The sequence below is a fragment of the Notothenia rossii genome (assembly GCF_949606895.1).
Source record: "Notothenia rossii genome assembly, chromosome: 7".
Classification (NCBI taxonomy): Eukaryota; Metazoa; Chordata; class Actinopteri; order Perciformes; family Nototheniidae; genus Notothenia; species Notothenia rossii.
Window position 1 is genome coordinate 46,184,040 of NC_136905.1, and position 15,041 is coordinate 46,199,080.

General features: G+C 41.6%; 1 protein-coding gene across 1 annotated transcript in view; it reads right to left on the reverse strand.

The window, feature by feature from the left end:
- vps13b (vacuolar protein sorting 13 homolog B) overlaps window positions 1-15,041 on the reverse strand; it is a 460,668-nt gene that overhangs the window by 329,506 nt on the left and 116,121 nt on the right. Inside the window, 1 exon segment of the mRNA XM_079694034.1 lies at window positions 2,833-3,017. Within this exon segment, the coding sequence (XP_079550160.1) occupies window positions 2,833-3,017 (185 nt within the window).

Here is a 15,041-nt window from a genome sequence, read left to right on the forward strand (position 1 = left end):
GTCCTCATATAGCTTCAACATTATGAAGATTTATGTGAAATAAAGCACTACGTCCATTAAGCTTTTCATCTGTATTAAAGGGTCCTATTATGCTCCTTGTGGGGGGGTATGGGAGAGAAACTCCCTCTTGAGGGAACACAGGAACTTTAGCCTTTGGAGACCATTTACATGCACAAAACTATATAACACCACAAAAAATCACAATTAAAGTCAGCCTGGGTTGGCCTTAGTAAATAAGGAGTAAGTGGCACAGAACAGACAGTAATGTCCCATCGTGACTCTACGACTAAACTACAGTGCTCACAAGAACCACAAACTATTCAGCGAGGCTGCACTGTGTTTAGGAAAATACACAGTAGCAAACACATTTCAAACAGTCTACTCTTTTAACTTCAATCCTCTTCTCTTTTTGCATTTGCTCATTTTCCATTTGTCCTGCCACACAAATGATTGAGAAGGGTTTGGACAGTAAATATCTTTCTGAAAGCCTATAAGTGTCACCACAATTTCAAAGCAGTTACAGGACTAGACATTTTTTAATAGTTAATAATGGGAATTACTGCCAAAAAAGATATAACTACACCACACATCACCTATTCCCCTTCACTCTCTAGCTTGCTAATCCCAGTCTTCTCCCCACTGCTCTTTTTCTAAAAAGAAGGACACAGACCAGATGTGCAAATGTTTCTCTATGTTTCTATTGAAAACCCATTCCAAAAGAGGCAGAGTGTGGGGAGAGGAATATTTGAATTCACTCCACGGGAGACTGATTTCATACATTTTTGCGGCTGCACAACCTTAAAAAAGGTAGCTTAGTTGTCTGAGAGAATGTTGACGGCATACCAAACAACATGATCCTAATGAGTTGGAAAATCCCTGGCCATTCTGAGGACGTTCCAGATGCTACCGTCATGAGAAACGCTACTGTTTTATTGAATTCAGACTCCCCTCCCCGTCTTTAACAAGGAGCAAAATATATTATTTGACCATTGAGGCATCCTAGGTGACATGAAGCGTTACATATTTAAAGAGTTATTCTGCTCTGGCTGCAGGTCCAGCACCATATTTCAAAGTGTCTCATGTGAATGTGTATAATTGGAGACCTATACTTGTGGATGTGTGCTTGTAATGCTCGTAAAGGGTCTGCAGCAAATTTGCTCAAAGCTTATTAGCTACTATCAGGTTGGCTTGTTTTGGGCAAATGATAGTCTAGAACAGTGGTTCTCAACTGGTGGGTCGCGACCCAAAAGTGGGTCGCGGACCCGTTTCGAGTGGGTCGCAGATGTGTGAGAGAGAAAAAAGAAAATTGGAGGGAAAAAAAATCCCAAAGTCAAACTTTTTATTTTGAAGGCCCGATTTTCTAACGCTGTGCATGCAGTAGGCATTGGACTGAAAGTACCGGAGACCATAAACGGTTTTGAAAACTTCTGTCACGTAGTGATCATCTTCTTAATAAAACATCTTTGCTGATGTTTTTTCAAGTCTTCTGGCCAATCAGAATCAAGATTGTAGCCGGAAGTCCCCACGGAGAATAACTTTGCGGTAGAACTATTCTTTATACATCCATGGGTACAACTTCAGATAAAAATGAAAACATAATGACATATGACCCCCGGTTTGATGATTGACAGGTCACAGAACAATGGGGGCTATCTACCCTTATCCACAATTTAAACTATTTCACACAGACTATCTCCTCTTTGCTCTTCTCTCTATGTGGAGCAGCAAGCTCAGCTGTCAGAACAAAGTGAAAAACAAACAATGGCATAAAATATTATTAATATGTCGTAATACATCTATTTATTTTCTTCTCAGTGTACCAGAATGGGTAGATTATATGTTAGTATTTCAAAAAATCTCCTGGGGGAGAATCCCCCCAGACCCCCCTTCTGGGGTTAGGTTTTCAGCACATGTGCCTTTTTATGTTATACAGTTCAGCTTTGATTCCATCATCTCATTAAACCTTATTTAAAAGCATTATTTTGTTCTGTGAAGGGATATAAGGGATATGCACTGTACTTCACTTTAATTAATATTGTATGCTGCAAAGCGTATATATTACTGCAGGATGTTGAATAGATTTGAGTGGTTCAAAATTTCGGGTCGTGATCTATTGACTAACGAAAAAGTGGGTCCCGAGGCCTGACCAGTTGAGAACCACTGGTCTAGAAAATAATGTGATGAGCCCTGAGAAGTAACACTAAAAAATATCAAATTGCTGTAAGCTCATGCCAGTTCTTACAATAACAGCAAATGTGCTTTCAATCATTTCAATAAATCAACCACAATGATGACTACATTAATATGTAATGCAAATGCCTCCACGATGGACAAAGTGATGTATTCATCTCTGAATATTTGTGATTTGTGCAAAGTGACTGATTTGCCATTGCGGAATGTTTATCGCAAACCTACAATCACAAGTGCAACTTGGAAATAAACACAAGGAAACTATTACAGAGAAAAGCAATGACAAAAACATGCAGTGCAAAATCATCCTTTGCTCTTCTTTGATACACCTGTTTCCTTCCTCTGCCCACAACTAACACCATGTCTCTTGGATAAAAACCCAAGTAACAAAAATGCATTGTTTCATTTGAGGGTCAGGTTTCATTTCACTCACCAAAACACACAGAGATACATATATTGAAATAATCATCACACACAAATCACAAGTCCTGTTGCCCTGTCCCAGTATGGTTTGAGCAGCCCTAACAGAACTACTGGTCAGAGATCAGCACAAAAGACTCAGATTAATAACTTCATAATATGATGTGAAACAACAGACAATGTTCATATCTCTTATTGTCTAGAGTAGAGAATGTTGTTTACCTGGGCCTCTGTACACCTCACGGAGCAGGCTTTCGCTGAGGGTCACCGGGGATCCATTGACCATGCTGTGGGTCCAGCTCTGACAGATCGCTTGGAGCAAAAGCGTCTGGGCCCTTGTTGCCTGGACAGTAAAGTGAGGAAGCTCAAAAATACACTCTGTGGTAGGGACCGAAGATCTCTTGCACCTGGAATAGAGGGACATTAGATGAAGAAAGACAGAGTTAGATAATAAATAGTATATGGAAAAAGAGAGAGAATGATAAAGTGACAATAATAAATAAAAGATTGGAGAGTCGCATTTAAGTGCCAACATACATTTAAAGAAATGGAACCCATTTCATGACTAGTGCAAGCCAAGTGTTCCTTAGTTACTTGGCAGACAGGTGCAGTTCTCCTCTTTGACGCCGACCATCTCTCCCCTCCATCAAAACTGTGATGATGATTTATGTGAAGAGATGAACAGCCCAGAAACCTGACCCTTAGAATAATCTCTATGCATTTACAATTGTATCTGTCTCCAAGAGCGTGGAGGGAGAGAGGTTGTGTGAATGTGTGTGTATGACAGGCTGATGAGTGGAGCGTTTGGGGATGAGGTAACAGCACAGAAGGATGGTGTCCTCCAGGACCCTGTCCATCAGAACCTCAGCAGACAATGCTCTCATTTATCTCTCACACACACACACACACACACACACACACACACACACACACACACACACACACACACACACACACACACACACACACACACACACACACACACACACACACACACACACACACACACACACACACACACACACACACACACACACACACACACACACACACACACACACACACACACACACACACACACACACACACACACACACAAGATCCCATCCATGATATTGAGGCCACCAACCAAAGTATGGCATTATACACAGTGCTGGGACTGACGGAGCACTTGTCATCCTCAGTTACTCTCCCTCTCCCCTTGTCCCTCCCTCGCTTTGTGTCCCCAGGAACGTCTGTTCACTGGAAAAACTCCCAGGGAGCCTGAACTCAACACTGCAAAACAAGCTGTTTGAGGTTCCACTGCTCTTTTTCTCTCAACTGTTCTGAGAAGTTCTTCAGTTGGGTGTTTGATGAGGTGCGCCCTGCCCTCACATCAACTTTTCGGGGCGTGTGTGCACATATGCTTGACTACATATTGTAATGGAGGCAGAGAGGTGCTACTTAAATGAGCAGCCTCTTTTTCGGTGAAAATATCACTGTGACTAATTCCAGGGATGGCCAGGAACAAGCATCACAGTTCATTTAATCACACATCCATTTTGGTCTGCTCCTAGTTCAGAGTGTGGGATATGTCAGGGGGACTCTCCCTCCGCTCAGCAGCTCTGCAATCGTTTAACTCCTCTGCTTCCCTCCCTCTCTCCTTCTCTGTGTCTCTTTATCGTTCCCTTTATTCTGCTCCTGGGTGGTTCAGCAGGGTGACATGAGCTGTTAGCTGCACACAGGCAAGCCCAGAGTTCTTAACTGCCTGCTGTCTCAGAGGGGGACTATTATGAGACAGAAAACGAGAGAGAGTTTGTTAAAGAGAGATGTCAGAGGCACAGGGAAAACAAAGAGAGAGAAACTCCAAACCTGACAGGGTCAATGAGTTTACCCCGACAGCGCACATATACATTTTGAACTCCCTGGAACATATGGTGCATTTGGCACCATGGTGAACCATGCAATGTCATGCTTCTCTACCGTAGGAAACCAACACTGTTTGAAGCTATACAGAAGGACATTAATCAAATCAATTTTATTTTGTGTTTTTGTGTGATCAAACATGTGCATGCCTGTGTGTGTGTACACGTAGCAGATAACACTTTTGAACAAAAGAAAGTGAATGGGACCCAGTAACAACAATGTCCCCACATGCAGAGCAAATGTGCCTGCAAAGCCATTTCAATGGGAGGGCTGGCAAGGGATGAAAGTTGGTTGGCTTTTTCCAGTGTTAATAGCTTTTCAGGGTAGCTGTCATGTGCATGTGGTCGTCTAAAACTTTAATTATGCACCTGTTTTTATTATATTATGCCTGATTCTTTGCAAACAGCAACTTGAATCTATCAGCTAAATGAGAAGCAGAAACTCTCATTAGGGTGCTTTGGGAATGCTGGATGTGAGGACAGCCAGACACTCATCAGATTTCATTAAGTAGCTGGCACAGACTGTGATACTTGCTGCAACATGGTAAACAGCTTTTTGGCGAGCAGCTCTTTTACTGTTACCACAGCCTTTGAAAGAATCAAAAGCCTCCAAGAAGTAGAAAAAAAAGTGCTCACACCTGCAGCATCAACAGCAATAGCAAGTGACTTAATCCCAACCATATCACTTGTGAATGGAACATGGCAAACTCAAATGTTATCCACTGGTTACAGTCAGTACAGTATCCTTATTGGAAACAGTCTGTAGCATGGCGAGCCAAATTCATTAAAGCATACTTCTTCTCCTATAATGTGGAGACCCACAACAAGTGGTCCCTACAACGCATTTAGGATCCTGACTCATAATTTAACAAACCAGGTCCTTGGCTTGAACTTACATTTCTCAGAACAGCCTCTGACCTCACAGTATTCCTTTAAGTCCATAACTTTTTTATTTAAACACAGGCCACCAGGAATACAATTAAATGAAATTAAAATAAGTCAAAAGCCTTGAAAAATTAGGTGTTTCAATATTAGCCAATGAAAATGATTTCCTCTGGTGTGATTCAACGCCATTAGGCCTAGTTTCCCGGTGTGTCCCCTGTTGGTGTTGTGACTGAGTGATGAACAACTGGACGGGCTAGCACAGGCCCCTTTGGCTGACTGGCTGGCACAAGTCTTTCTGTCCAGTGTCTCTGTCAGAATCACACAACAGGGCATGTTTCCTCTGTGTACATGCTCTAATGTGGAAATAAAGCAAGGAAAACTAATTATTTTTAGTCATTAAAATGAATGAGTGAAATCTAAAAGGGAGTTGATGCCAGGTGACCCACCAAAAGTATTTCAGCTCCAAACAAGGCTGAGAGCCATCTCATGAAACGTCATGCCATTGCTAGCATAAAGGTTTTACTGCCAAAGCCTAACCTATCTGGCTAGCCTGTGGGTAACCTACGCCTGTACCAAACCTTTTTCTCATCATTTTAGCTGAGATATATTTGGACAATTGGTTCTCAGGGTAATAAGCTTCCTGGTCTGCTCTGACTGTGGTCACAACTATATTTAGACAAATCCAGCTGGGGCTCTGACTAACAGGCTGTGATTGCTGCTTTACAGATGCAAGGTCACACACTAGCACATAGGCACACTAAGACACACAACCACAAAAATGCACATATATGTACAGACACAAATTAGTGAGTGTTTGCCAAAAACACATATACATAGAAGCCAACACATAAGCTGTCACACAAGCACACGTGTACACACACCTGTTCACGGTTACGTTCAAACCAATGACAGCATGTTGGTCAGCCAGAGCACATTCAGCAGCAGTAATGAGGCCACAGCTGACATGGGGTCTGCCGCTCTAACAACCTGTAACTGGAGCAATTAGAAAACTAGCTGCCAATTTTATAAGTTTGTATGTCTTTGGCGTTTATAATAGTAACAGAGGAGGGAAGAGAACAAGAAAAATACAATCAAACCCTGCAGAAACACAAACAAGAGAAAGGGTGCAGCGGCAAGAATAGGCAAAAGAAGGATAGAGCATGCAGACTTGTAGGTCATATGTTTTCTCCAGCAGTCTCATTAAAAAAGCCATTTGGAAAAGCTCCAGCAAAAACTCTGGAATAGCAGAACTGGTAGGTTCTTGCTTTGGACCGTTGCAGGCCAAAATAAACGTTCATTTGTGTTATTACTCGTATCCTGTACAGTAGCAAAAATCAGTTTCTTCCCTCTTTCCAAAATATAGTGGCACAGACAGCTGTTGGGGCTGATAGGTCAGCAAGAAATGTGGAGCAAGGTGTCTGATCCCTTTGACACAATCACACCTTCTATGAATCCGATGGATTTTTTCCATAGAAGAGATACTTTTAAAGATAAAAGGGTTAAGTTATGGGAAGTATTTAAAAGGATAATGTAGACTAAATCCAAGGCAGTTAAGTTAACAAAGAGTTAACAAGATAGTCAATCAATTTTGACTGGCCTCACAATGTGCTACTTTCTCTTGATTGAGACTTATCAGCGACCCCAATGTAATCCATTATAGGTTGACATATTTGTCTGATAGATACAACAGAGCCACCGTCTTGGGACCACTGATAAGTTATCTAAAGTTTCTACAAATCATTCACTGTCACACCCTGCCTTAATTATCAATACAAACATTCCCCAACTCAAACAGTTAAACAAAACCCTCTACTGCTATTGTTTTCCTATTTCAAGAGCTTCTTTGGAGGGAACCAGGCTGAAAATGGAGGCAAGGACAGACTTGACAGTTTATACTTTTATTTTTTTCGTTGTGGTGCAGATTAAGTTGAAGTATTGCAGTATTCCCCATCTCTCCAAGCAAAGGTCATTGACCCCTCTTGAAAATAAGTGAGTTAAAGGCTGCTCTCAAGTCCCCTCTTTTATCTCACTACAAAATACTCACTACAGTGTCTTGCAAACTTTCCAAATGAACAGTATAAATCACGCAAGCACTTCACACTGATCAACAACTCCTAAGTGAGCAACTTGGGGGATTGGAACATTTTGCCAAATGAGCTGGCATGTGAAAAGTTCAAAAATATTACCAAGGTAAAGCCAAGCAAGCGTACTAATAATCCTAATTATTTTTATTACTATCCTAACTCTTACAATTATTATCCTAACTCTTACAATTGTTTTATTTTACTGTATGTGTCACTGCGTCATCGGTTTGGTTGACACATGGTCTGTGTGATTGTGACCTGAGCGGGCCCTCTGATAAACCACATGTTGCAGAAATTAGTAAATGCATTTTGAGCAGGTAACTGTGATTAATAAGTCATTGCTAATGAGGACTTTTTTTGTTCAAGAAATATATGGCTTGATAAAAATATTAAAATTAATCAATACATCAAGCACCCAGTGAGATGACAAACTGTGAGTTTCAGAATGATTTGAAGAAGGATCACTTCAACTAGCAGCCATCCTTTAAAGCCACAATATATTTTTATTAGGGTTTATATTTAAATAAATTGATATTTACCTGAAAACATTGTTTACAGTGATTCTGCTTGTGAAATTAAGTGATTACAATTGTTACTTTATCTCACAACCACAATCTGTAATGACATTGATTCTCTAACTTCACCAAACATTTTAAAGTGTCCATACTGGATTAGATTAGGGAGGCAGCAGGGACTGCATTTGTGGCCACAGCTCAGAGTTCTGTGGTTCCCCGGGGTCAAAGGTGTTCCATGTGTGCATTTCTCTATCATCGGTCTTAACAGCCCAAACTCTTCACAGAAAGAAACACTCCTTCCCTCTCTCTCACACACACACCGACAGCCATCCATTCCTTCCATCTGGAGCAGCCCTGACCCAAACACACACATGTGCTCACCACTGAACACACACAACACACACACACACACACACACACACACACACACACACACACACACACACACACACACACACACACACACACACACACACACACACACACACACACACACACACACACACACACACACACACACACACACACACACACACACATTGAGATCCTTTCTCAGGAGAGGGCTTCATTACACAGGGATTACTAAAAGAAATGTTTTAATCAAGTTGTGCTGACAGCTGCAGAGCGCAAGGCGAGAAAACGGCAATGACGTGGTTCATCAAGCGTTAAAGGAAAACACATCAAGAGGCCTCTGTGTGTGTGTGTGTGTGTGTGTGTGTGTGTGTGTGTGTGTGTGTGTGTGTGTGTGTGTGTGTGTGTGTGTGTGTGTGTGTGTGTGTGTGTGTGTGTGTGTGTGTGTGTGTGTGTGTGTGTGTGTGTGTGTGTGTGTGTGTGTGTGTGTGTGTGTGTGTGTGTGTGTGTGTGTGCGCGTGAGTGCGTGAGTGCGTGTGTGCGTGCGTGAGTGTGTGAGCGCATATAGCTTCCTGACTCTGTCCAACATGTCCAGCTGTGGAGGACACGCGGTTCCTTATAAGGACACACAGAGATAGGAAATCTCACATGTCACATTCATTCTGATTTTCCTGCAGACTTTTGTACATCCTGTTGTCATAACAACAAATGCAGCAACAAAAGAGATACTGGCTGTTGTTTATTTTTGATCCAAATGACTTATCCCCTCAAGCCTCTCAAGGCCTTTGACTTTTACGCAGACGGTTTATGAAGATAAGAATAGATACTCCGGTGAGTCTCCTTCCTTGGTGTGGTTAAATAAGGTTTCAATAATTTGTTTGATAATGTTAACAACAATGTTTCTTGTACCTAAATTCCTCTATCACTGAAAATTGGATTGGCTTGTATGTGGGAAGCGCTGGAGCAGTGCTGAGGTCTGGTGATGAGGAGAGGAAAGTGGAATGCACACCACAGTAGATGATAATCCACTCAGAGCTGATAATCCACCTAACCTTCCCTATTTCCCACTGTTTTCCCTCCCTCAAGCTTCAGTTCCTCAGATGACTAACTCAGGCATTAATAGAGTCTTTCAGGCGACTGAAACCATCTACAGCTGCTCCTTGATTTACCATCTTGGCTCCAGGTTATTCATCCATACAGAAATATATAGATTGGATTGCAAGACTATTGCCTCCTGAGAACATTACAGCCTATAATATACACATATAATATTTAAGGCCTAGTTAAAACCTGTGTAGATTTAAGCTACCAAATGACTCAGGTAATTGTAAAGGCAAGTATAATATATATCGTATTCAGTAATGCTGAATTAAATCATGAAAGCTTCCATCAGAGCTGAGACGTCAATTGCTGAGAGCACCAGCCTAGCAATTGCTGATGCCATTTCCTTTATACCAGCCTCCTCAATATGTCCATTGATCTCTGACAGCCATGAAACCAAATAAAACTGTCTGACACCAGATGTAGAGGAAGAAAAACTCTTACCACAAAGTTAGACAAAATACTTTATAGACTCTGCCACACGAAATGTGTTTTTTTTACTGAAATATGATGTTATTGCAGCTCACAATTCTTTGACTCTGGAGCTTCAGTGAAAAGTGGAACAATATTACATCATATGCCATTCCAGGCTTTAATACACACCTGTTAATACATAAAGCTTACTTGTTGCAGTGTGTGCCTCTGTCCCTTCAGCTTGATCATGTTAAAAGGTTTTTTCTGTCTGAAAACATTCCCATGTTTTCTTTAAGAACAGGGAAGGCCTAGTTTATGTGTTGCCTAGTTCAACTCAATGTAATGCAGGCTGCTCTTATAACCTCCGAACCACAACTCAAAGCTGAGCATGACCACAGCAACCACACGTTGATACAAGGTCATTCAATTAATTCTATCCTTCAGCACACAGCGGACTAACTCTGCCTGACAGACCTCTTAGTTGAGATCTTGATGAGTAAAACAAGTTCTTACTTCATTACAAGATCACATTTTCGTTGAGAAACACAATGGTTGACAAAGAAACTTTGTTGGTGGCATCACCAGATCTGGGTCAAAACTCAGTAAACTGAGATTTGACTTTTTTCTATTGATGGAACTCCCAAGTTAGTGTTCATCAGCCAAAATGATTATTCCTATTCAAATTGTCAATTAAATATGCCAAAATGTCTAGTAGCCAAATGAGAAAGCCATAGACAATGTTCTTACCATTCTGTTCATTTGTAAATTTGACTTGGATTTGTATGGCTCACTAATGACACAGAAAGCATTTGTCCTCTTGTTCTTGGCAGTGCTCTAAGACATAGAACAGGAGCAGCTTGCTAGGACTAACTATGAACAGGACTAGCGAGGCATTACAATTACACCAGAAGCCTCATACCTCAGATGCCTCAAGCAGCCTTCATCAATCACAACAAGAGCAAATCTAGAGTCTAGACTACTGGTCCAGACATAGTAGTAGACCTCTCAACTTCACATAAAAAAAAGTCCTACAGGTGGTGCTAAAAACTAAACCAGCCATGGACATTTTAATAGAGTTAGATCAATAATTAATTATAAAGGGAGAACCAACATCCCTTTCTATTCTAAAACATTTTCAAGGCAAGTCAGCTTTTTGTGGCTGTAAAAAATGCACCTGTAATGGCACATGCTTTAAGAAATTATCCCATAGTGTGCGGAACAGGGGCTGCTAAAAATGCCACATAAAAGATGGTATTGGGCTGAATTATGACCTGCAACACGACGAGCCACACTGCTGCTGGTTTGTTGGTCGGCTGGTGGGCCTTGGCATGCCTCCATATGCTGCCGCCGTCAGGTGGCCAGGCTTCAGAAATATTATATGGTGCGAGTGTTCATGTGTTTGAGTTAGAGTGTGAGGTTAGATTTTTAAGGAGAGCGCTGCAGGTGGCACTTCTAACATTCCCTCCCTTCTGCCACCTCCCTCCCTCCCTTCCCAAGATTTTTTCTTTTTTCTCAGGCACCGATTTTATCTGGAATAACAGGTTTAACAGCCAGACCAAGTAAGACCCTCTCTGTAGAGTCCCTGTGAAGTTGGAAGCCACATACATTGCCTTTCATTAGGGATAAGTACAGCCTGATGCCTCTCAGCTTCACTTTAATTCACTGGGAGTGAAAGTTCATTTCAGAGGGTTTTTCGGTTTTTGCTAACCAAATGAATGCCCAGTTACTAAATGGAAGTGTATAAGAGAGGTAGTAATCAGTAGTAATGTTTGAGTACTAAACCTACTGCCTTGAAATTTGATTTTGTCATTTCAGACATCAGTGTAATTCATTCATACAAATTACAGACGGGTTTATCTTACTTTAAAGTAGGAATATAAGTCTGTCTAAATGTGAGTATTTCCTTTTGTCCCCTTTTTAAAACTGTTCTTCTGATCGACTACGCTCTTACACACAGGTGTATTTGTGTGGCGCAATTTGGACAAGGCTGGTGCACCATTTGGCCTGAAACCTTTGAACAGTAAGTCTCTGAAACAAAATTCAGACTGAAAAGTCTCAGTAAGTGTCAAAGAGATTGCCATGGAATTGTATACAGATACCGGTAATCATGATCTCCATTGGATATATCATCCTTACTTCTATGACCCTTCAACCTTTACTCTAGCACAACCAGCTGGTTAACTTTTTTATATTTTAGTAAAATATCTCAACAACTTTGGACAGATAACATTTGGTGTCTATGCATCCAAGAGGATGAAATCCAATGCTTTTGTTGGCCCCCATTTTACCTCTTGTGCTCCTACAAGTTGTGAATTAACCTGGAGGGGCTGAAAATGTTTTTAAGTAATAATTAGAACATGGATGCAAAAGCCTTTTGACTACATGCATCACATTGCCGTAAATGCTCACTCTTCAAAAATGTCTAATTATACAAGTACAACACTGTTGTATGATTTTCCATAATTGGTAAGATCACATTAAGCATGAAGTTCTTCAAGTTATCTGAGTTAGTGATGCTATTACTAAAGAAACCTTATCCCAATGTCTTAGGCCACGTTTACACAGAGACAAAAACGAAAACGAACCTTAGTCGATATCAAAAAAGTCTTCCGTCCACACGGAATCGGCTCAAGAAACATGTCCATCCACACGAGATCGCTCGAACCGCTGGAGACGCTGTAGTACATATGCCGGGCCTGTAAGTGACGCTATACTTCTGTCACAAAATACACCAAAAGCAGCGAAGAAGACCCCCGAGCATGGTTGCCATGGTTGCCTGGTTGCCCTTCTGTTTATTGTCCTTGGTGGATTTAGCAACATGTAGTTCTCCATGTCCACTTGTTGCTGATGGTTGTGGTAGAGGAGCTGTAGATTTTGCACTAACATCTGTAGCATGGTCAGTTGCGTCTGGAGCACGAAAGCAACCCTGTGATCCGCGATTGTTGGTGGTGAAACACATCAGCAATGATGCGGGTGACTCGAGGGTGAGCAGCAGTATGGACGAACCATCCATAGCGGATATAACCCGTTTTGTCTCCGGGTAGACGTGGCCTAAGTGCCTTCTGTTTGGATCGACCTCCACAACCCAAGCCAAAATCTAGTGAAAGAGATCGAGTGGACCTAAGCTTACTGTTCAACAGATAACACTCCCTTCTAGTTATATATTAACAATTGTGAAAAAAAATGCTAAAGTTAGAATAACCAAATGACACATTTAATTCAGTTGGTTATGTAGTTTCCAATCTTTTAAGTTTATCCAAGAAGAATATGATCAGTAGGTTAAAACACTACAACTGAGCTGAGGTGCTCCGAATGTCATTTTAAGGGATTGGTAGAATGATTATTGTCAACTGTAATGTGAAAATACAGAAAGTATTGGTGATACATATTGCATAATAAAAAAATGCAATATGGGGGACCGCAAGGTCAAAATGTGTAATTGCTGTAAAGCATTTACGATTTAAAAATTGCTTCTGCTTTAGAAATTGATGAAACAAAGACATTCCATACTTGCATGGATTGAAGGTCTCACACACAATACCAAATGCCCAGTAAAAGCTTGGGCTGGCAGGAAGAAGATTTGAAGGCAGTGTACTTTCCCCAGTGAAAGCCCCTTGCTGCCCACTTTGAGAAGCCAGAGCCTTTGCGGTGAGACTGAAGGAAATACGAGCTACAGTATGCAGTGGGCCAACTCATCAGGAGACGTACCGGGCCATCACAGACACCCAGTGCCTCTTCCAATCTGCTAGGATCACCTGGCAGTCCTTTACTCTGTTAGCTTAAACATGAGCTGGCTGCATGTTTGGTAGAGCATTAGAGCGAGAGAGGGCGGAAGAGGGAGGCTAAAAGTGTGCACTGTCAACTTCTACTTTCCTGTTACTTATAGACATGTAGCTACATTTTACATTCGTAATGGAAAAAAGCCTATTCAATAATCTGCATAACAGAACTACTGAAGACTGACGAAGAGACAACAGAAAGCTTTTCCTCTGACCACTCACTCACACACTCTTTCTGCCCCTTAAAGGCGACATGTCATGCTTTTCCGGTTATTACCCGTCCCCTTGTGTGTTATGAAGGGTTTTCTGCATGTAAACGGTGTGCAGAGTCAAAACCCTTAAAGTACACCCTGTAGCGAGTAAAACTCTAACAGAGAAAATATCTCCCCAAAACGCCTCGTTGGTGAAACGTCATCATCCATTAGATTCTTCCGGGTACGTGCTTACGAAAGCACGTACCCGGAACTAAATGGAGCCGTTAGGTTAAGCCCCCGCTGATTGGTCCAAATTGACCAATCCACACACACACTCAGTGCAGGCAGCTCTGCTGATTTCTGCTCCCTGGCTGCAGGCTGATAACAGACAGTTGGGATCGCGCAAAATTCTCTCTGCAGACCCATTCTCACAGCGTTTATCAACCGATAAACCTTTTTCTTACTCAATATCAAGCCACACTTATTGTTTTTATTTCGGCTGTGACTTTGTGTGTGTTCAGATTGAGTTTGGCTGTGTTTGGCTGTGTATCGCTAAACAAGGAAATCACACCTCCACGGAGCTCAGCGCGATTCACAACGTACCGACCAATCAGAGCACACTGGGCTCACGGGGATGCTGTATGCGAAACCAATGTGAGTTTGGAAAATTGCACAGTATTTTTCTATTTTAGTATACCTCAACAATGGAATTATGATCAGTGGAAATGGCCATGACACCTCTCCTTTAAGGTCTCTTGCTCCCAGCTTTCTTTCAGATGTCCTTAAAACATCAAAAGCAGAAAAGCATAGTGTCTGTTCAGAGAACAAAACATATTGGAAAGGTTTGTTGTTGGAGTTACATCAGTGCTGAGGAGAAGTCCCAAAACAAACATCCAAACAGTCAGATTAAATGCTACCACCTGGTGGAGTCCATCTTTGCATTCACCATCGACCCAAAGTGTCACTCTTGCCTCAGCTCTCACCTTCAGGAGAGGAACTGTCTGTGACGGAACGTCTGTCATCCACAGACTGAAATGCAATTTCTCTGACATACTGAGAGCACAAGTCAACTGAATTAAATAAGTCTTTTAACTTGGAAAACTTCTACTTTTTCACTCATGTCAAGACTACTAAGCAAAACATTGAGTCAGCTCAACAACCAACGAATCTACTTATTACTGTGGCATTTCTAAGTGCTGGTCCA